At 44.1% G+C, this 22,688-nt stretch overlaps 1 protein-coding gene across 12 annotated transcripts in view; it reads left to right on the forward strand.

The window, feature by feature from the left end:
• COL13A1 (collagen type XIII alpha 1 chain) overlaps positions 1–22,688 on the forward strand; it is a 646,904-nt gene that overhangs the window by 166,538 nt on the left and 457,678 nt on the right. For all 12 annotated transcript variants that reach the window (XM_033940521.1, XM_033940520.1, XM_033940522.1 and 9 more), the window contains exon 5: positions 1,586–1,612. In XM_033940521.1, coding sequence (XP_033796412.1) covers positions 1,586–1,612 — 27 coding nt within the window. The remainder of the gene's footprint in view (positions 1–1,585; positions 1,613–22,688) is intronic.

Genomic DNA, 22,688 nt, shown 5'->3' on the forward strand with positions numbered 1-22,688 from the left:
TTGCCACCAACAAGAGCAGCAAATTGTGAACACTGCTGCTGCTAATGGGAAGAAGTTCTTGACGTTGGCCCTCACAGGAGTTGTTGGAGTACCCCGTTATGGGCTGGACCCAGGGTGAACTGTCCCCCACCCCCCTCGTGGTTCGCTGCTGCCAGGAATGTTTAATGAGCATTGCTGCAGAATGAACACTTCTAGAACAAGTCTGCTCATTGACACTGGGCTAGATGGACCATTTCTCTGACCCAGTATGACTGTTCTTATGTTCTTGAGTTCTATAACTTGCTGCCTCCATTTAGTTATGTCAGTGCCTCATACTGAGTACAATTTTTATAATGGTGTCTGTGTGCCAAATTGGCACACCTACATTTATGCACATCCATTTATACCAGGTCAGTGGCAGGCGTACATGGACACACCTAAGTATGCCATGAATGTGCCCATCGGAAAAAAGCTGCATCTATTTATTTAATTTATTTATTTAATTTTCTATACTGTTCTCCCAGGAGAGCACAGAACGGTTTACAGGAGCTTATTCAGGTATGCAAGCATTTTCCCTTTCTGTCCTGGCAGGCTCACAATCTTTCTAATGTACCTGGGGCAATGGAGGGATTAAGTGACTTGCCCAGGGTCACAAGGAGCAGCATGGGTTTGAACTCACAGCCTCAGGGTGCTGAGGCTGTAGCTTTGACCATGTGGCTTCTATATAGATGTCCAGAGAGTGGTAGAAATCTGGAACACTCTTCCAGAGGCTGTTATAAGGGAAAGCACCCTCCAGGGATTCAAGACAAGGTTAGCCAAGTTCCTGCTGAACCAGAATGTACACAGGTAAGGCTAGACTCAATTAGGGCACTGGTCTTTGACCTAAGGGTCGCTGCGTGAGCGGACTACTGGACACGATGGACCACTGGTCTGACCCAGCAGCGGCAATTCTTATGTTCTTACGTTTATTTACAGAATCACATGCCACTGAGTATGCTAACGCTAAGATGTGCAAAAGCAGATCTACTTTTCAGTGTAAGCTGGGCACTAGGTAGGTACGAGTTAGGTGGATGAGACTTTGGCATCACATAGGCACCTAACTTGTAGACGTCCTTTATAGAATCTGCCCCTTTGTGTGCTAACAGACAGAGGCATCTTCTGGAAACTTGAACTCTCCCTCTGAAAATTTGTCAGACAAATGTGTTTTTCGAAACAACATCTTATTGGCAGATTCATCCATAGTGATTCTTCCAGGAGGAAACTGCTGTGGCCTGCTGCCTGAAATTTTCTCACATAGTTTTTGAAGCCTTTTATTCTTTATCTATATCTGATTTGTATTTGTATTTTAAAACCAACTTGATAATGCTTTCCAGGCTACCCTCAGTGTCTGCTTATAGTAAGTGGCATTCAGAATATTTATATATTCCTGGAGAGCATAGGAGTGACAATTTAAAAGTTCATTAGGTTTGATATAGCACCTTCCATACAAACATCAAGTCGCAGATAAATACAAAAAAGGTAGAAGAGGGATGGGAAAAAAAATAATTTTTAATGTATGTGCATTTTGCTATAATGTTGAACTTCAGTGTTTTTCTCTTTTCCACAGGGCCCAATTGGAAGACCAGGCCTTCCGGTAAATAGCACTTTACCTCTTTCCTGTGTTTCTCTGATAATGCTTTCTCTGGGGTTTCTTGTATGTGTAATTGAAACTACAGGTTTGTACATCATTGTCGAAAATGTGCAAAATTCTTGCACGATACAATTCTCTAATTTTGAGACATTACAGGAAATAGTTTTCAAGTTGTTGGGCTCCAAGATGTGCATTGCACAGAATATGTGGTCTAATAGTACACAAGGACAGCATAGAAAATGTGAGGACAGTAAATATAGTTGTAGAAACTGCGGGTAGTGATTGTTGCCTTAATGCAGTGGTCTCCAACGCATGGCCCCTGAAGTCTTCCATTGTGGTCTTCAAACAATTGCCTGAAACACTGTTCAAATCCTGTAAATGTGTTAACTGCAAACAATCTCTTAAATATGTCACTCAGGTGTCTCATTTATAGAATTTGCTACTGTTGACAATCCAGAATAAAGCAAGTTTTAAAATATATCCTTGTATTTCAGTTTACTGTATTTTTTAAATTTATTGTTAACCGCGTCGAGCTTCCTTTGGTTTTAGTTTAGTTTAGTTTTAATTTTTAATGTTTCATATTCAGTCTGAATAAGCAGGTCACGAATACGCGCTTTTTGGAGATATGAGAAAGTGGACTAAGAGGTATGGCTCGCCCTACTTTTCTTTGGTTTCTCATCCCCTCATTTGATACCTCAGCTATGTGCTGGTCTTGCCTAACCAGAGCGATGGCCCTGTCTACAGTATTCTTTCTGAGAACTTTAAGAATATTGGTCTTTATATATATTGCTAGGTAGTCCTTGCTTTAGTCCTCTTTTAGTATTGTAAACCGACCAGATACTTGCTGATAGCCGGTCTATCAAACTGTAAATAAACTTGGAAACTCTTTGATCATTGAAATCTATGGGGGTGAATCAATAACTTAATGTCTTGATTTAGACATCACAGTGGGAGTAGCTTAGTGACAATTTTATAATAATAATAATAACAGCTTATATACCGCAATACCGTGAAGTTCTATGCGGTTTACAGAAGATTAAGCAAAGGTAACAAATTGAATTGCCTTTAAGAGGGGAGGAAGAAAGAGAATTAATAGGACAGGAAATTCATTGTTGAGGAGAGAGTGATCAAAAGGACAAGTTAATCGCTATAGAGGGAAGAGAGAAGAGAGGATCAGTTGTCTAGATGCTTTAGGAACAAGTGTGTTTTTAGACGTTTCCTAAATTCCCCATAAGTAGTGGGCGAAAGCAATTGTTCTAGGTCTTTACCCCATGATGCTGCTTGGTGTGAGAGAAGGTGTTCATGGTGTTTTTTCAGTTTACAACCTCGAACTGGGGGGAAATGAAATTGGAATGTGAGCTTCTCTTGTGTCTGTTGGCTGAGAAGAAGAAAAGGTCAGTTATGTATTTAGGGGCAAGTCCATGTAGTGCTTTAAAGCAGAAGCAGGCAAATTTAAACTTTACGCACGCCGCCATTGGCAGCCAATGCAGCTGCTGGTAGTAGGGTGTCACGTGGTCAAACTTCCTCAGCCCAAAGATCAGTCTGACTGCTGCATTTTGCATCAATTGTAAACGTTGCATATTCTTTTGGGAAATTGCTAAATAAGCGATGTTACAGTAGTCAAGTAGACTTAGTACGAGGGATTGGACTAGGGTTCTGAATGCCGATGTATCGCAGTAAGCTTTAATGGATCTGAGTTTCCAGAGAGTAAAGAATCCCTTTCTAATTAAGGAGTCTACCTGGTCTTTCATGGTTAGGCATTGATCCAAAGTTACACCTAGTATCTTAATGGTGAGCTGGATAGGGTAACTAAGTTTATTGATACATAGTGGTGATTTGGTGTCAAGCGGATATGGCGAAGCAACGAAGACAGTTGTTTTTTCTGAATTAAGTTTGAGCCTAAAGTTTGTCATCCAGTGCTCCATCATCAAAGCTTCTGAAGCTTTGGGAATAGTTTCAGAGACAGAATTAGCGAATGGGATGATAATCGTAAAGTCATCTGCATAACTAAATAGTTTTATTCCCAGCTGGGTTAGCTGCATGCCCAGTGAGGACATATAGATGTTGAAGAACAATGGAGATAGTGGAGACCCTTGTGGCACACCGGATGGATTGCTCCAGGTGTTTGAAAGCTCATAATTAAAACGTGCCTGATAAGTACAGGATATAAGGAAGCCACGGAACCAGTTCAGCACCTCATCCCTGATACCAATGGCTACAGAGTACACCTAAGTCAGTTTAAAGGCATGTTGGCATGTCAATATTTAGGCGTGCTCACTTAAGCAGGTCAATAGCAGGTCCATGGCTTGCCCATGCTCTGCCCAGATATACACCTCCTTTACAATTACACGCTAAATAATTTTGGTGCATACTTTGTAAACTGGCACCAAGTACTTACATGTTTAAGCGTTCATTAATTGCCCCTGTGATGCATGTGCTAGAATTCTATAATCTACACACATATTTGGTGCCTAGCATTAAATGCCAGCTAATAGAAATGACCTTCAGAAGTACACAAATCATCTATAACAATTGACTTTGGTGCCAGTCTATTCAAAAGAATGCATGTGTTATAAGATAACACTATGTAACACGATTTTTGTTCCTGGGCAGTAGGTGTAATTTCCTAATTGCTCATGCCTAAAAAGTATAGAAAATCTCTGTTATTTTCTTAAAACTTTGCTTTTGTGACCAGGATAGCCAAATTTGGCAATTTACTTATTTAAATAGTGAACCTGCCAAATGTTCATTCTTATAAAGTCATAAAAACCAACATATGACTCACAATTAGCATGTATATTTATTGAAGATATACAAGATGACCACAGAAGATTTAGAAGTGAGTAGGTTTTCGAGATTTGCAATTATATTGTAAGTCACTGTCATGAATCAGCCCCCAGATGTAGTCTTCCATCATGTTCTCATTATATTGTTCTTAGTAGCAGCATTCAAAATCCAGTATTCTCTTATCCTGGTGGAAGCATTCACCTTGCTCCTCTGAGTATGCTTCCATGTTCTCCTTGAATGTCTCAAGATGAGCATCTTGGACTTTGAGATATGGACTTTGAGAGACAACTTACAGCCTATTTTACTGTAACTCTTCACCAGATCCTCAACCAAATTCACGTAGTGTTCGGCATTGTGATTGCCCAGGAAGCCTCAAACCACTGTGACAAAGCTGTTCCAAGCCACTTTCTCCTTCCTAGTTAGCTTCTTGGGAAATTCCTTGCACTTCAGGGTCTTCTTTATCTGTGGTCCAACGAAAACACCAGCTTAGACCTTTACCTCGGGCAGATTAGAGAAGATGTCTTGAAGGTTCTTGAAGATTGCTGACTCCTTAACTAGAGCTCTGACAAATTATTTCATTAGGCCCAATTTGATGTGCAGTGGTGCAGTGGTCCACCAGAGTTTCTTCCCACAGAGAACTTAGTCCGCTATGGCCAGTCCCACCCTTTGGTAGTGTACCTTTGTGTCCCTGTTGTCCCAAAGGCAGAGATAGCAGGGAAACTTGGTAAAATCATCTTGGAGACCTGTTAGGAATGCCACCATTTTGAAGTCTCCGATGAACTCCCAGCCATACTTATCATACTTCAAAGTGCCTAGTAAGGTCTTGATGCTGTTATAATCCTCTGAAGTACACTGAGTGAGCCAATGGAAGAGACAGGCACTTGTTCCCGTTATGGAGCAGCATAGCTTTGATGCTCCTGGATAAGCGATCAATGAAGAGACACCACTCTTTTGGGTTGCAGGCAATTCCAATTACCTCAAACAGATTGGTCACATTGTGGCAGACGCAGAGCCCATCTTGATGGGTGATGAAGAAGGAAAAAGCTTGGTGATGCTTCCTCTTATCTGTGACTTGCTCGCTTTCATCCAACAAGTTTCACTGCTTGGGTTTGTCTCATCAGCTGTATCACTGATATTGTAAACTGGAACTACAATATCTCCCTCAATCTCTGACTTGCTGTTCTCTTCTGAAGACAGCTGCTTTCTCTCTGTGGGAATAGGTATGGGGAGCTCAGGGCAATGTGGCACTCGGGCAATAGATGAAAGAATGTCCAAATATGTGATTGCAGATGAATGTTTGCCAGTTTGACATTTGGAAGGGTCCACCATTCTGAAGTAGCAGTTGCTTGTCAGTGAGTTCCCACAAAATTCTTGGGATAGCAAACTTCATGGCTCTCTTTTCTCCTCTGTACCATCCTGTAGAAAACCAAAATGAAATTGTGGTAATGAAAACAATAAATTTATTTCACCTATGACTAATGTGTATGAGATTCTCACAACACATTTCATTTATGATATATTTTCAAATAACATTGAAAAATTACATTGAAAAATAACATTGAAATAATAAAACTGAAAAATAACATTGAAAAATTAAATATTAAAAAAATTAAACATTCTAAGAAATTTTCTAGCAGAAAATTCTACCATTCTAGTGAGAAACAAAATTGTCTTACCTTCTAGACATGAGATGCCCAAGGTTTGTCTTGATCCCAAAAGGCATGCCAAAATATATTCATTGTAGGCATCCCACATCTTAGCAGATGCTTCTGTGGAGTACTTTATCGCTCTTGTCTTGATAAATTGGCCACATACTTAGCAAAATGCAACTTACGGATGTTTGCAGCCTCTGGATGTCATCTAAAACAATGTAGGTATGTTACTACCTAGTTGGAACTGAACTGAGCTGGTGGGCTTTAGATCTCTATAGTTATACTATACTACTATTTATATTGATGGAAAGTTCTAGAAAGTTCTTGAAGTTACTCTAAGGGGTCCTTTTACTAAGGCCTATGGCCAGAATTAGCACAGCAGGTTTTGGCCCACAGAAATTCAGAAATTATCATAGGTCAAAAAAGTACAGCTTGTAGGCATATCTGCCAAGAGGCAAGTTTCCACCCACACACGCTGTGGTAACAGCGTGTCTGAAAAGCCCTCTCTGCCTGCCTTTTTGCAGGCAGTAAAGGCTTTTATGCTAACCTGGCAGTAAGAAGCGCCACGAGCCTTTACCGTAGTGTGCAAGTGCATTGTGGGTACACTTGCCCACAATACACTCCTTACTCCGCCTATCTCTGTCCACAGCTGCGGTAAGCCTTACTGCCTGAATTTCCATGTGGTAAATCTTTTTTTACAGTAGCAGCAAGTGCAGTGCTTCTGCAGTAATGTTTGCTGCGTGGCAATACCCTACCATGCCTTAATAAAAGGACCTCTAAGTTTACTCAGCTGGGAATCAATCTGGAATGTTCTGAAAAAAAGGTACATTTCAAAATATCAATGTCCTAGTCACAAAATCAAAGTTTAAGGGACATGCTCATAGTTTCTACTCTTTTTTTATTATTATTTATTTATTCAATTTTAATTAAACATACAGCATAAAAAATGCATTAAGAAATAGAAAGCATAATGCTACAAACAGAAAAAAAATCAACAAAGTATTTTCCATTTGGAACCTAACAAATAAATATACTCATAGCAACTTTCTCTATAAGTCCTCAACTACAAAAGAGGAAGAGGATAAGGAAAAAGAGGCACAACTCAAAAGAAAAACAAGAACTTAATAACAATAATGACAACATCTCACCGGTAATTAACTAAAATAGTCTTCCATTTTCCTAATAATAATCAAATTCTTTCCCCCGGATCCGACACCTGAACCTGTATTTTACGCTTATTCTCAAGAAAAGCCTCCAATTGTTTGGGATCAAAGAAAAGATATCTATTTGACTCATACAGTATTAAAAATTTACAAGGAAATCGTAAAAAGAAATGAGCACCCAGGGCTATCACCTGAGGGCGTAGAGCCAAAAATTGCTTCCTTTTCTCCTGTGTGTCTACACAGATATCAGGGAAAACCCATACTTTACCTCCCAAAAACAATTTATCATAGTTACGAAAAAACATTCTCATCACCCAGTCCTTATCGGACTCAAAAACAAATGTAACTTGGAGTGTTGCTCTTATATACTCTTCTTCCAAAGATGTTTCTAATATTTGAGTCTCTTAAGCAATCACAGCTCTTATCAATATATATAATTATAAATTAGTAAAAGTGCTCAAACCACCTAACCCTATGTTTAGTGATGACACCAAACTGCGGGTAGAATCGGGACCATCATAGCAGTTTCACTGTCCCTGACCCAACCTTTAACCTTAGTTATATTCACTTTATACTGGACAAATTTAGTCACTTATCTTTGTCAGCAGGTTGGGTACTCCATTCATAAGAACATAAGAAGCGCCATCTCCGGATCAGACCTTCGGTCCATCAAGTCCGGCGATCCGCACACGCGGAGGCCCTGCTAGGTATTCACCTGGCTTATTTTATAGCCAACCATATCTTTATATGCCTCTCTCAAGGAGATATGCATCTAGTTTGCTTTTGAAGCCTAGGACTGTCGATTCCGCAATAATCTCCCCTGGGAGAGTATTCCAGATGTCAACCACTCTCTGTGTGAAGCAGAACTTCCTGACATTAGTCCTGAACTTGCCCCCCCTTAGCTTCATTTCATGTCCTCTTGTCCGTGTATTGTTGTGCAAACGTGCAAATGTGTGAACTGTGCATTAAAGTGATTTTCTACTACTGTGTCAACTCTAGTAAAACTCCATGACCCCCCGACTCGAGTTTCGGTTCTTCATCAGGAGGGGGCACTGTTAAAAACACAATTTAAACAATTTATTTGATATTTTTTTATTTTTTAAAAAAACAATCTTTACCACTATTCTCTTTTGGTCATCACTAATCTCTTTTTAACTTCCATAATATTTCCTATTAGCTTTAAATACATAAATTAATCTAATAAAAGCTGTAGCTCACTTTCCTACCTACTCACAGTATCCTGTGCCGCGACTACCGAGGCGCTTTACGAGGCCTAACACCACTGTAGGTGTGGGTAACACAGGAAGTGGCATTAGGCATTGTAAAACGCCTCCATAGACACGATTCACATGAAAGGTAGGTGCTGGAAATATAGGCCTTGAAAACCCTGGTCTACATTTCTGGCGCCTACCTTTCACAAAGCCGCAATTTTATAAACAATGTCATTGAATGACTGGCATACAATCGGTGGCCGAAAAGGGAATTACAAAGGGATGAGACTCATGGTGGGGAAGAAGATCAAGAAGAGGATAAGCAATGTAAAGACGCTAGAGCAAGCATGGTCCCTTTTTAAGGACAAAGACACCGGGGTGCAAAATGTATATATACCGCATATCAACAAGGGATCCAAGAGGAAAAAGAACAAGGAAACAGCATGGCTCACTTTAGCAGTGAAGGAAGTGATCAGAGACAAGAAGACTTTGTTTAAGGAATGGAAAAGGTCAAAAACGGACAAAAACTGGAAAAAGCACAAACAACATCAAAGCAGGTACCATAAGGCGGTAAGAGGGGCCAAAAGAGACTATGAGGAAAAAATAGCAAAGGAGGCAAAAAACTTCAAGCCGTTCTTTCGATATATTAGGGGAAACGACCCGCGAAGGAAGCAGTGGGGACCATTGGATGACCAAGGAATGAAGGGAGTGCTAAAGGAGGACAAATCCATCACCGACAAAATGAACACATTTTTTTGCATCTGTGTTTACCGAAGAGGATATACATAACATACCAGAAGCCGACAGGCTATACGTGGGAAACAAAGATGGGAAACTGACAGGGTTGATGGTCAGTCTAGAAGAGGTATACCAGCAGATTGATAGGCTTAAAAATGATAACTCCCCAGGACCGAATGGCATCCATCCAAGGGTAATCAAAGAACTGAAAGGGACTATAGCTGAACTGCTTCAACTGAGAGCCAATCAGTCGATCAAATAGAGAAGGGTTCCGGAAGGCTGGAAGGTGGCGAATGTTATACCGATCTTCAAGAAAGGTTTGAGGGGTGATCCGGGAAACTACAGGCCAGTGAGTCTGACCTCGGTACCGGGAAAGATGGTAGAGGTGCTAATAAAGGACCGCATCATTGAGCACCTTGACGGAGACGATCTGATGAAGACCATCCAGCTTGGCTTCAGCAGAGGAAGAACTTGATTGACGAACTTGCTGCACTTCTTTGAGGGAGTAAACAGACGGATAGACAAGGGTGACCCGGTCGACATTGTATATCTCGATTTTCAGAAGGCTTTTGACAAGGTTCCGCATGAACAACTACTTTGAAAAATTGTGAGCCATGGATTCGAGGGTGAAATACGTGGATTAAAAATTGACTAGCGGATAGGAAACAGAGAGTGGGAATAAATGGACAATACTAGGACTGGAAAAGCGTCACCAGTGGAGTGCCACAGGGTTCGGTGCTTGGACCTGTGCTCTTCAACATATTTATAAACAATCTGGAAATTGGTACAATGAGTGAGGTGATTAAATTTGCCAACAATACGAAGTTATTCAGAGTAGAGAAGACGCAGGAGGATTGCGAACATCTGCAATGTGACATAAACACGCTCGAGAAATGGGCCGCAACAAGGCAGATGAGGTTCAACGTGGATAAGTGTAAGGTGATGCATGTCGGTAACAAAAATCTTATATAGGATGTCCGGGGCGGTACTTGGAGAGACCCCCCAGGAAAGAGACTTGGGAGTACTGGTCGACAAGTTGATGACACCATCCGCGCAATGTGTGGCGGCGGTGAAAAAGGTGAACAGAATGCTAGGAATGATTAAGAAGGGGATCACGAACAGATCGGAACAGGTTGTCATGCCGCTGTACCGGGCCATGGTATGCCCTCACTTGGAATACTTTGTCCAGCACTGGACGCTGTAGATGAAGAAGGACACAGTACTACTCAAAAGGGTCCAGAGAAGAGCGACTAAAATGGTAAAGGGACTGGAGGAGTTGCCATACAGTGAGAGATTAGAGAAACCGGGCCTCTTCTCCCTTGAAAAGAGGAGACTGAGAGGGGACATGATAGAAACATTCAAGATACTGAAGGGAATAGACCTAGTAGATAAAGACAGGTTGTTCACCCTCTCCAAGGTAGGAAGAACGAGAGGACACTCTATAAAGTTAAAAGGGGATAGATTCCGTACAAACATGAGGAAGTTCTTCTTCACCCAGATAGTGGTGGAAAACTGGAACACTCTTATGGAGGCTGTTATAGAGGAAAACACCGTACAGGGATTTAAGACAAAGTTGGACGTGTTCCTGTTGAACTGGAACGTATGCAGGTACGGCTGGTCTCAGGGCACTGGTCTTTGACCTGGGAGCCACCGCGGGAGCGGACTGCTGGGCACGATGGACCACTGGTCTGACCCAGCAGCGGCAAATTCTTATGTTCTTAGATTTATTAGGCAGCCGCCATTGACAACGCTATTTATAGAATCCGGGCAAACATGGGTACTTTTTCCTGCAATAGGGAGGGAGCACATAGGTAGGTCTTTTTCACATAGGCAGACAGCTGTGTAAATGTTTCATGGGTTTTATGGTTCTTGATCTTCTGTGTTGTTTGTTTTTCCTACATCCTCTGCAAAACCAGATTTCTGTTCTATCACAAGCTGTCACTGTTTTGCTTTGCTAAGACTAGTATGAATGGTACTTGAGGAAGCCAGCAGTGATCAGCAAGCAAAGTCACTACAATGCTCTATGCCCTGCTTACCATTCACCCTTCGAGAAGAGGGCTAAAAGAGGGGTCTTGGTTCAGGAACATAGAGATGACTTGAGTCCAAGCAGAAGAAGGAAAATAGGAAAGAGGCATGGTTCCAATAAAAATATGACGTTTTGGATCAATCATGTTTGAATACACAGGAGTTGGAGTTCAGTGATTTATGAGCTTACTTTGAGCAGGAAGGCATGTGTTACTGACATAAACAAATGGAACTACTGACCCCACTTTAAATCAACTGCACATTCTGATTAACTAACTGGAAAAGAGGAAAAAGCCTGTGTGAGTTCATTCACCTGACTCCAGCTCTTTTTCTCATTATATGGAGGCGCCGCTTGCATTCCATTTTGGGGGAAAGTTAAACGTGACTGAGTAGAATTGTAGATCTTATCCATCAAGAAGATTAGTGCTTGAATATATGATCCATAATCAACATTGTTCATTATAGCAAGAGGTGTTTGAACTTTGGTCCATGCCTGTCAATCAAGTAAAAATAATTAAAAGCATAAGAAATCTATGTACCAATCAAAAACAAAGCAATCTAAATGAAGAAATATGAAGCATTCTACTCAAATTTCTACCAAATGGGCTATTTGTTAGAAGTCTGGGGTCAATAGTATAATGTTTTGGGTTATTGGGGAAAATACTGTATAGGATACTGGTTTCTGCAGCCACATAAGAAGCGGCTGAGAATCGCACACCGGCGTCCTATACAGAATCGCATATGCCCTAAGGGTCAGACCCCGCCAAACTGGCCCGATTCTCTAACTAGTGCCCACGTCACAGGTGCTGTTAGAGAATTGCATCTGATCCTTTCTCATTAGCTTATCATGGCTAGGGAATCCCCCTGCCATGAACAGCTGAGCGGCTGTGGTAGGGAACCTCACTGTGACTTGGCTGGCAGGAGGGATGCCTAATTCCTCCTTCTGCCACCCTCAAACCCCCACCCGCCAAATTATAGAAGACTGTCATTGATCTAGCAAGGGGTTATGCCTCTCTTTTGGCATGCCAATGCATCTTTATGCTAGTATTCTATAATGGCTTAGGTGCAATCTGAAGCTGTTTTATATTTGGTACTAAGTGTATCCCATTGTGGTGCCTTAATTGAGGTACCAAGTTTTAGACTAACCATAGTTCAGGTTATACAGTATAATTTTAACCCATCTTATTATTTTATTTTACTGTAAAGCAGATAATTGAATATAAATAGATGAAAGTATCAATCCTAAAAGCTTTGTAAAGAGGCATTGGGCTTTCAAGATGGCCAGTTCACTTGTAGGTGGTATATATGAGTATGTTTATAACTTTAACATCAATGAGCTGGAATAGATATAGAGAGGAGTGGTGACAACTGAGTTGGAAATTCGTGAAGAACATAGGGGGGGGGAGTTGATATTGGTATGAAAGCAAGAACTTATGTTCATCTAACAAAGTGATAGAAAACTGAAGCTTAGGACAACTGGGCTGACTGGATGGGTCAATTAGTTTTTATGATACAGTTTTGCTATGTATGTAAAGTATTGTAATGTATTTTTTCATCTGCAAAACAAAACAAAAAAAAATCCAGATGAAAATCCAATATTTAACACCAATTGTGTTAAAGAATGCTATTTAGAATATTATTTGTTCTCTTTGAAGAGTATAGGATCACATTTTCAAAAGCTGAAATGCACATTGAAATCAGATTGGGTTAAATGCTTGTTCTTCATTTTGATTCCAATAACTTTTTTTAAGACAGAGGTGTCAGAATGGGGGACATGGGGACCATGCCCCCCCTCCCCAAATTGGCAGGATTATTGTCTGGAGCAGGGGCGGTCTTACCTTTATTTGCAGCCCAAAGGACGTTGCTGGGGGCAGCCAATCACATATGCTGCCCTGCTCCTGGCACCAGTGTCTTCTTACTACTGCAGCCTGCCCTCTCTGAGATAACTTCCATTTCATCAGAGGCAGGCCTGCAGTAGAGAAGAGATGCTAGTGCCAATGGCAGGGTAGCATATGTAATTGGCTGTCGTCAACAACTTCCTTTGGGTTGCAAATGAAGGTATATTGTGAGGTGGGGTAGAGAAGAGCCTGGGCAGAGAAAGAGCACAAGGTGACAGAGAGGGAGAGATGGATTGGTGGTGGCATGGGAAGGAGGGAGAAATGTCACATTCGAGGGAAGGGGGGGAGGAGAGAGAGAAAGTGTGCAGGTGGCAGAAAGTGTTGGACTCATGTAGAGAGGGAGAAATGTTGGATGGGAAGGAGAAATGTCAGAGTCAGGAGAAGGGGGCATAGAGTGAAAAGTTAGACTTATGGAGGGAGAGGGGGGATGAGAACCGGAGGAGAGGAAGCATGCAGGAGGCAGAGAGAAAGAAATGTCAGACCATGGGGAGGGAGAGAGAGGGAAGAGATGGTGCACAGGGATGGAGGGGAAGGAGAGAGAGAGGGAGGAGATGGTGCACAGCAATGGGTGTGGGAAGAGAGAGAAGAAATGTTTCTTATGGATGGATGAGAATAGGGGAGAAGAAGGAGGAGATAGTACACATGGATAGATGTGCAGAGAAGGTCAGACATGGAAAAGTAGATAGACTTTAAGAAGAAACAGAAAAAAGGAAGAAAGTTAAAAGTTAATGCCAAAGCTGGATGTAGGGCAGAAAGTGAAAGAGAGAAAAACACCAAATGGATAAGAAGGCCCTGGAAACACAGTTAAGAGCACAGACAGAAGGGAGTGCAACCAGAGACTAGGAAAAGATGATTAGAAAAATAAAATCATTAGACTACAAAGGTAAGGAAAATTATTTTATGTTCAGTTTGCACTCTTCAGGAAGAAATTAATGTTTTTCTATTTCTCTGATGTTGTACTGCATGCAGAGTCTGGCATCTTAAGGTTTCGTTTGTGTATATTGTACTTTTAGTTTGTGGTCCTGTATTTGCATAGGGGTTATCTGCATTCTGCATGTGTGACCAAGGCCAGATGTTCTGGTAGGAATGAATGTTGAGAAGCATATAGTGTGCTTTGCGTAGTTTAATGTTGTGGTTAACCAATATGTATTATTAATAAGATTGTATTGTGTGTATATATGAAAAATGAATGGAAAACAATGGCATTACAATTTGTACTATTATGGGGGCAGGGGTGGAGCTTGGGTGGGGTCTGGGGCAGAGCTTTTGCCCCCCCCCCCCAAACAAAAAAGCGATCCGTTGCCTATGTAAGTCAGTATAAAAGAATGCATGATAGTTATGTCTTTTTCATTTAGCCTTTTCTAGCCTGTTTGTTTATGTGATCACCCCATTTGATACAATTCCTATAATAACACTATAGCTCTTTGGCAACATACAGAAAGCAACCTTAGCCCTTCTGTTGCAATTAACATCGGGATCTGGATAGTCCCATCATGTTGTCATTCTCCCTCCTTTCTCTACCCCCATATTAATAAAACAACACACCTTATTGTGGTAAATAGCCGCAGCTCTTTATTATATCACATTAACCCATAAATACATTTACATAAATTAACATCATTAACACATTGAACCTTAATTAACAATGAACCTCAGCAAGCTCCTCCCGAGCTACCCTGTGTAACAGTACCTTTGCCCCCGACCCCGCCACCAACAGCAAGTGTCTGAGGGGTGGCATGACCTCATGCCCCTTTAACCCGGGTCACCTGACCCCAAGGCACGGCTCCCAGCCGGCCCACCGCTCATCGCCGGATGAGCCCCAGCACCCAGTAGCTCGGGAGACCCGCCTCCCACACCACGAATTTTCACCAAAGGGAGGGAGGGCGGGACAAAATTATGCCTTAGAGGACCTGCAATGAACTCAGTCCTCCAAGGCTCGTACTAAAACTCTAAGTAAAACGCCCCCATTTTACCTACACTATCCAATCCCTGCCTCTCCTTTTGGTGCGAACCCCTCCCCTTCTTCCATATAATTCTTTCTAATGGTTCTTCTCTACCAAACCCCCCCCCCCCCCTTCTTCCCTACCTTGCCTGCAAGCAACACACGGGCCTCCCAGCCCCGTGTTACTCTCCGCCCTTTGAGACCAGCTCTCGGGCTCCTTCTAACATCGGGATCTGGATAGTCCCATCATGTTGTCATTCTCCCTCCTTTCTCTACCCCCATATTAATAAAACAACACACCTTATTGTGGTAAATAGCCGCAGCTCTTTATTATATCACATTAACCCATAAATACATTTACATAAATTAACATCATTAACACATTGAACCTTAATTAACAATGAACCTCAGCAAGCTCCTCCCGAGCTACCCTGTGTAACAGTACCTTTGCCCCCGACCCCGCCACCAACAGCAAGTGTCTGAGGGGTGGCATGACCTCATGCCCCTTTAACCCGGGTCATCTGACCCCAAGGCACGGCTCCCAGCCGGCCCACCGCTCATCGCCGGATGAGCCCCAGCACCCAATAGCTCGGGAGACCCGCCACAGGCCTGTACAACACAGGCCCTCCCCCAAAAGAGAAGCGACTACTACCGAGCACTGAGGAACCTCTCACAACTGGACGCAAAATCATCTAGCAAAAGGTCCCACCCCACATCCGACAAGTGAACCCCATCAGTATGAAACAAACCAAAACAATTAACATCAACCCAATCATGCAGTATCTGCCACCCTCCATGACCAACCACCCATTTCCCAACTTGTCTGTTAAGCTTGGCCAGGCCCCTCGTCCAACGTCGGGACGCTATACGACTTGGACGAGGCACAATGTCAGACCATACGATCAACACCCCCGGGAACCAATCCCACACCACCCGCAGATCATCCTTGATCCTATTGACCAAGTCCTTTCCCGTCCAGGCATCCACATCATTACCCCCCAAATGGATCAGCAGTATGTCAGGATGACTAGTCCGAGATCGCAGATCAGTCAACAAGACCAACAGCTGACTCCAACGCATCCCACGTTGTCCCCACCAGGAAACACGAAGTCCCATATGCCCCAGTCCGAGATGACGGCCACCTGGGCGGATACCTGCACGTTCGCTAGCCCAGTGGATGAAAGAATGGCCCACGATCCACATAGAATAGGAACGGGAACTGGGAGCTGAAACAGAGAATAAAACAAAACAGATCAAACCCCCTGCCATTGGGCCCTTACGAAAATCCCATTACTGAGAACCTCGCGCAACAAGGCACCCAGCACCCTCACCCTCTCGATGAATATAACCCCGAAAGGCATTTGAAATCCAACGACCCAATCTCTGGATGCCCTCCCCAGACATACCAGCCCTACTAGCACTCGTGGCAGCACCAATCCTGAAGGAATGCGTTCCGAAATCAGCCGGATTCATACCACAACGCGCCAACACTAAATTGAGTACAGCCCGAAACTGGTAACGCGTCAGAGGGGCGCCATCAGCATGCACAAACAATATCTGAGTGCTAGAGGGTCGAATGGCTAAGTAACCACGCATCCTAAAAACCGGACAAGACAAACAGCCAGACACAGCATGCAGCACCACCCAATGCCCAACACCACACTGATCAGTCTTAGAGCTAACAATATGAAGCCTTAACACCGAATCCTGCAAAGTCACATGCTGAATCCGAAGTCCCCGTGGGACTCCTCCCGAAGCTGGACCTACTACTAACTCACTAACCCGTAAGGCACCAAAAAAGGCAATGGAAAAAGCCACCTGAAATAAACAGGCCTCAAAAGGCGAATTGGCCACCTCAGGCAATACCGCCAACAGACGTAGGAGTAACTCATGAGTAACAGGCAACCTCGAGTCACGATGCTGAGGAAGTACGCGTCCTAATGCCCGTAGCAACCGTTGGACCAAAAAACCAGATACTGGGCAAGCCCAGCCCAAGGCCCTGCAGAAAAAAGAAAAACCCGCTAATTGACCACGCACAACACCCCGAGAAACTCGATCCCGAAAAGAAGACAGCACGAAATCCTCCAATAAGGATTCGGCCACATCTCCCGGACACCAACCCCTATCAGCTAAGAAAGCTGCTACCGCCCGAAACCCCGCTGAATAGCGTGACCACGTAGAAGATGCTACAGACAGATGGAGCATCGTCCAGACTCCTTCCCGACCAGGCTCCACAAACGCGCTGGCATCCGTGAACCGTCTGCTCGAGCTCCTGGCGCCAGCCGACGAAACTGCAAAAAATTGAAACGAGACAAAGCATCAGCAATGCCATTTTGCAAACCCGGAACATGGCGAGCACGAACAAACAAATTCAACCGCAAACAGCGCAAAACCAACTCCCGCATGAGCGCATTCACCGCCAAACAGCGCGCCGCCTGACGATTGACGACCTCCACAACTCCCAAATTGTCAAGTTTCAAGTTTATTAGTTGGCTTGTTCAATCGCTTAATCGGATTTCTAAGCGATGTACAGTAAAATATACATTCATTAGGAAACAAAAACATTACATACACTTAATTAATTATAATATAAACAAAAGGTAAGAGGGGATGAAATACATTTTTTATAGTAAAGAAAGAACATACAGGGAAAATACAAAAGGAAGTTGGAAAAACAAGAAAAGGCAAAATAATTCACTAAAATAACACTATAAAATAAAATTTAATTAATTTGCAAATGCATCTTTAAACAGAAAGGTTTTTAACTCGCTTTTAAATTTCCCAAACACTTTCTCCTCCCGTAAAAACATGGGAAGCGCATTCCAAATCTGGGGTGCTATACATGAGAAGATAAATTGTCTTCTTGTACTAATAATTTTTAGCGAAGGAATTGATAAAAGGTTCCGTTCACTAGATCGTAAGATTCTTTTAACTGAATAGGGGATAAGTAACCTAAATAAAAATGCTGGAGTCTTATTTTCTAATGTTTTAAAAATAATTGTACATAATTTATGAGTAATTCTATGAATGACTGGAAGCCAATGAGCCTTTTTAAGGAGTGGTGTCACATGATCGAATTTTTTAGATTTTGTTATTAATTTAATTGAAGCATTTTGAATTATTTGTAATCGTTTAATTTCTTGTAAAGCAATTCCTGTAAATAGTGAATTGCAATAATCGATTTTAGACATCACCAGAGAGTGAATAAGAATATTGAGTGCTTTGGGACAGAGGAATTTAGAAATAGATCGAATTTTATGCAACCTATAGAAGGTAGTTTTAACAATACTACTAATGTGATCATGATAATTAAGTTTATTATCAAAAATTACTCCTAGAATTTTAGTATTTCTAACTAATTGAAGAGGAACATTTTGAATCAAAATAGGAGCAACTAGAGAAAAACTTTCCTTCCAAGGAAAAAGCATGATATTTGTTTTTTTGATGTTGAGGGCCAATCTGTTTTTGTCCAGCCAATGATGAATTTGCTCAAGTTTTTCATTAATTGTCAAGATTTCATTTATGTTGTTATTGTTTATGGGGTACAATAACTGTATATCATCAGCATAGGCAAAAACATGAAATCCTATAGATTGACATAATGTCAATAGTGGTGCCAAAAATATATTAAAAAGTAAAGGTGAAAGTATAGATCCTTGTGGAACCCCATGTGATATTTGTGAAGGTAAAGATGAAGAATCATTAAAAATTACTGTAGATGTGCGATTACTGAAATAAGATGTAAACCATGCTAGAACATCATCTGTAACCCCAATAGATTGGAGTCTAGCAAGGAGTAATTGGTGATCAATCGTATCAAACGCTGCTGAAAGATCAAGAGATGTTAAAAGCACCGATTGATGATGATCCAAAACACCACACATCTATTGCGCAAAACCCCCGACCAGAGCTCACAAGCCACTATGAGCGGGAACAATTCCAACAAGGTAATATTCTTTGTAACGCCGGCCCGCACCCACTCCTCAGGCCAACGCTCCGCACACCAGTCTCCATTGCAATACAGACCGAAACCAACACCCCCCGCCGCATCTGAAAACAGCTCAAGGTCAACGCTAGAAATCTCAGGTGCCAGCATCGGCACAGTCCCATTAAAATCCCGAAGAAAAATTGACCACATACGCAAATCGGCACGGACCCCCACAGGGAGACGCAAAAAATGATGACGATCCCGTACCCCTGCCGTTGAAGCTGCCAACCGACGTGAAAAAGCCCTCCCCATAGGAAGAACTCGACAGGCAAAATTAAGAGACCCCAACAAAGACTGAATCATATGCAAGGTAGATTTAGGAGCATGAATCACCTGCTCAATGAGTCCGAGCAATTGATGAACTTTTAACACAGGCAGCCGCGTCACTAACGCCTCTGTGTCCAACTCTATCCCCAAAAACACCAAAGAAGTAACCGGCCCCTCCGATTTGTCACGAGCTAAAGGCACACCAAAATCCTCAGCCAGATCCTCAAAAACCTGCTTAAGACGCTCACAAACCCCACTACTCCCTGCACCAATAAACAAGAAGTCATCCAGATAATGCACAACTGAGTCAACACCCACCTGCTGAACTAAGACCCAATGCAAGAATGAACTGAACATTTCGAAGTAAGCACACGAAATGGAACAGCCCATGGGCAAACACCGGTCATAAAAATACAAACCGTCGAAACGAAAACCCAATAACGGGTAAGCCCGCGGATGAATGGGTAGCAATCGGAATGCCGATTCGATATCCACCTTTGCCAGCAAAGCACCACGTCCGACAGAAACAATAAGCCTCAATGCACTATCCAAAGAGGCATACCGCACAGTGCAAAGATCCTTTGGAATACCGTCATTAACCGACCGACCAAAAGGCCGAGACAAGTTATGAATGAGACGATACTGCCCCGGCACTTTCTTAGGAATCACTGCCAGAGGCGAAATCTTCATGCTGGAAAAAGGGGGAACACGATAAGGACCCGCAATGCGCCCCAATTGAATCTCTGCAGACAACTTATCCCACACTATACCACGTAAAATGGACACCGAAGATGAGTTTTGAACCCGCGCCGCCGACACTTCCCCCAAAAAAGGAATATCAAAACCTTCTGTAAACCCTGCCTCCAAAATATCCGCCACCCTCCGTCGACTATAACTGTGCAACCACGGGCGCATAGCTCCTACCCGAATCGGAGTAGGCACCGCAACCGAAACATCACTTCGCAACTCCCGCAGCTGCTCCACCGACCCGTTTGGGACATTTAACGGCCGTGTGCGATTGACCACAGATGGAGCAGGCGTGACGAAATTTACAGTCGGAGAAGGGACAGTTGGATTTATTAAATTTCCAACACACGTCGGAACCTGCTGAAGGACTCCCCCCCGACCCCCCGCGAAAGGGCCGAACACTCCCAGGACTCCCAAAAGTCCGCACCGGCGCCCCCGATATAGATTTGGAAGCCATATGTGTAAGCCATAGATTCACATCCTGAGAACCCCAAGACATGAAACTATTTTCTTCCATTTTGTCCCTGAAGGCTTCGTCATAGTTCAACCAAGCCCACCCGCCGAAGCGCTGATAGGAATCCAAAATCGAATCCGCATAGAACAACAATAAACCGGCATCCTGTGGATTAGCACGACCCCACACACTCGCTAACCGTAAAAAAGCACGGATCCAATTAATAATGGAACGAGCAACTGGAAAGGGTTTAACCTCCTTCCCGGCACGCTTGGATTTACTATGCCTCTTCCTATGGGCTCTACCCTCCATGAGGCGAAAAATATCCAAGCAGGACCGCCGCCGAATCTTCCGGCACAAATCCCGGGGAACCTTTTCCCACAACTCAGTAAGTGCCACTAAAGCCGGAGCACCCCTTACTTCCCCTGTAGAAGCCTCCCCACTACCAGCCCCAGTAGATTCCACAACCCCTGCAGGACCGGCTGCCACGGAAGAGGAGGACGTCGAACCCGACGAAGATGACCCAGGCGAGGACGAAGACGAACCCCGACGCCGACGCCTGCGCTTCTTACGCCGCGCCTTCCCCCCGCCAGCAACCTGAGCAGGCGCCTTGTTACCAGTAGTAGAAGCTCCCGGTACTCCAGCAGACACTCCAGAGACGCCCTGGTCAGCAGTCCCCACCACGGAAGAGACATCAGAAGCTTGCGCCGAGCCGCCACGAACAGCAACCCCGGCATCAGGGATGAACTGTGGACAGATTCCGCAGTGCCTCCGCCAGCAACCGCACCAGCAGTCGGCGCCGATCCGCGCTCCGCAGCTGAATAGCCAGGTCTCTCAGAAACTCCGGGACTGCCAACTGCTCCCAAACCGTCCGTTTGCACCGGCTGTCCACCTGGTAGTAGACACGTCACCTGTGGAGACCAAGAAACAGAGGCAGGACCAGGAAAACAAAACCCAGGCATACCAACAGGTGCTCCCCATCCTGACCCAAAACTGCCCCCAGGCATCATCCCCATAGCCATATTCCCCGTAACACCCCCACCCCAGTGGGAAACCGAAGGCATAAAACCGCCACCCGAAGGGCTAGAACCCCAAGAAGCCGCCCCCCAACTCGGAGCCCAACTACCTGCAAATAAACCTGGGAACGGACCTGCAGGTCCCACACCAGCACCGGACATAAAACCAGGTGCACACATGCCCCTTCCTAAACCCAAAACCCCTGGAGACACACAAGACTCACCAGGTCCCCCAGCCAGCAACCCAGAGGAGACCTCCCGAACACTGGAAACCCCAGAGCAAGAAGGCTCAGAGACTCCTGCTGCAGCTGAAACCTCCCTGCCCCCAATAACCGGCCCACGCAGAGAAGCTACGTCTCCACCCACCTCCCTGCTCGCCAGCACGTTCCTGCTCCCACTCCCAGCACTGGATACCGCTGCTGAAGCCCCGCCCCCCGACGAAATCAGCGAACTGCGGCCGGCCGGAACAGCTCCCTGCTCACTGCCCGACAACGTAGACTTACGCCGGACCTTCCCCGCAGCAGTAAGGATCCCCGAACGAGTCCCCCGATTGACCCCCGTACCGGCGATGGCTAACGCCGACAGCGCCTCGACCTTAGAGCGCCGAACGGGCTGCACACGCTCCTCCCCGAAGCCGACACCAACCTGCTCCAGCGACTCCTCCGTGAACGAGTCTCCAGCTAAGATCGACAATTCAGCTTCCCCCTCTTCACCACGCTCCTCTGCCCGGCTGAAAGACTCCATAACAGCACCCCCGAATCAAGGAAACAGGACCAAAACTCGAGTAAGTCACAAAATTATGCCTTGGAGGACCTGCAATGAACTCAGTCCTCCAAGGCTCGTACTAAAACTCTAAGTAAAACGCCCCCATTTTACCTACACTATCCAATCCCTGCCTCTCCTTTTGGCGCGAACCCCTCCCCTTCTTCCATATAATTCTTTCTAACGGTTCTTCTCTACCAAACCCCCCCCCCCCCTTCTTCCCTACCTTGCCTGCAAGCAACACACGGGCCTCCCAGCCCCGTGTTACTCTCCGCCCTTTGAGACCAGCTCTCGGGCTCCTTCATGTGAAAAATGTGCTTTTATCAGCTGAATCTATGGATTATCTTTTTTATTACCTGACACACTGAGATCTCTGTGATGATTTATTTGTAAGTTCACAGAGATGCTTCTCCTTATCCCGAATGGGAG

This window comes from Geotrypetes seraphini, chromosome 4, assembly GCF_902459505.1.
Source record: "Geotrypetes seraphini chromosome 4, aGeoSer1.1, whole genome shotgun sequence".
In the NCBI taxonomy this organism is placed as follows: Eukaryota; Metazoa; Chordata; class Amphibia; order Gymnophiona; family Dermophiidae; genus Geotrypetes; species Geotrypetes seraphini.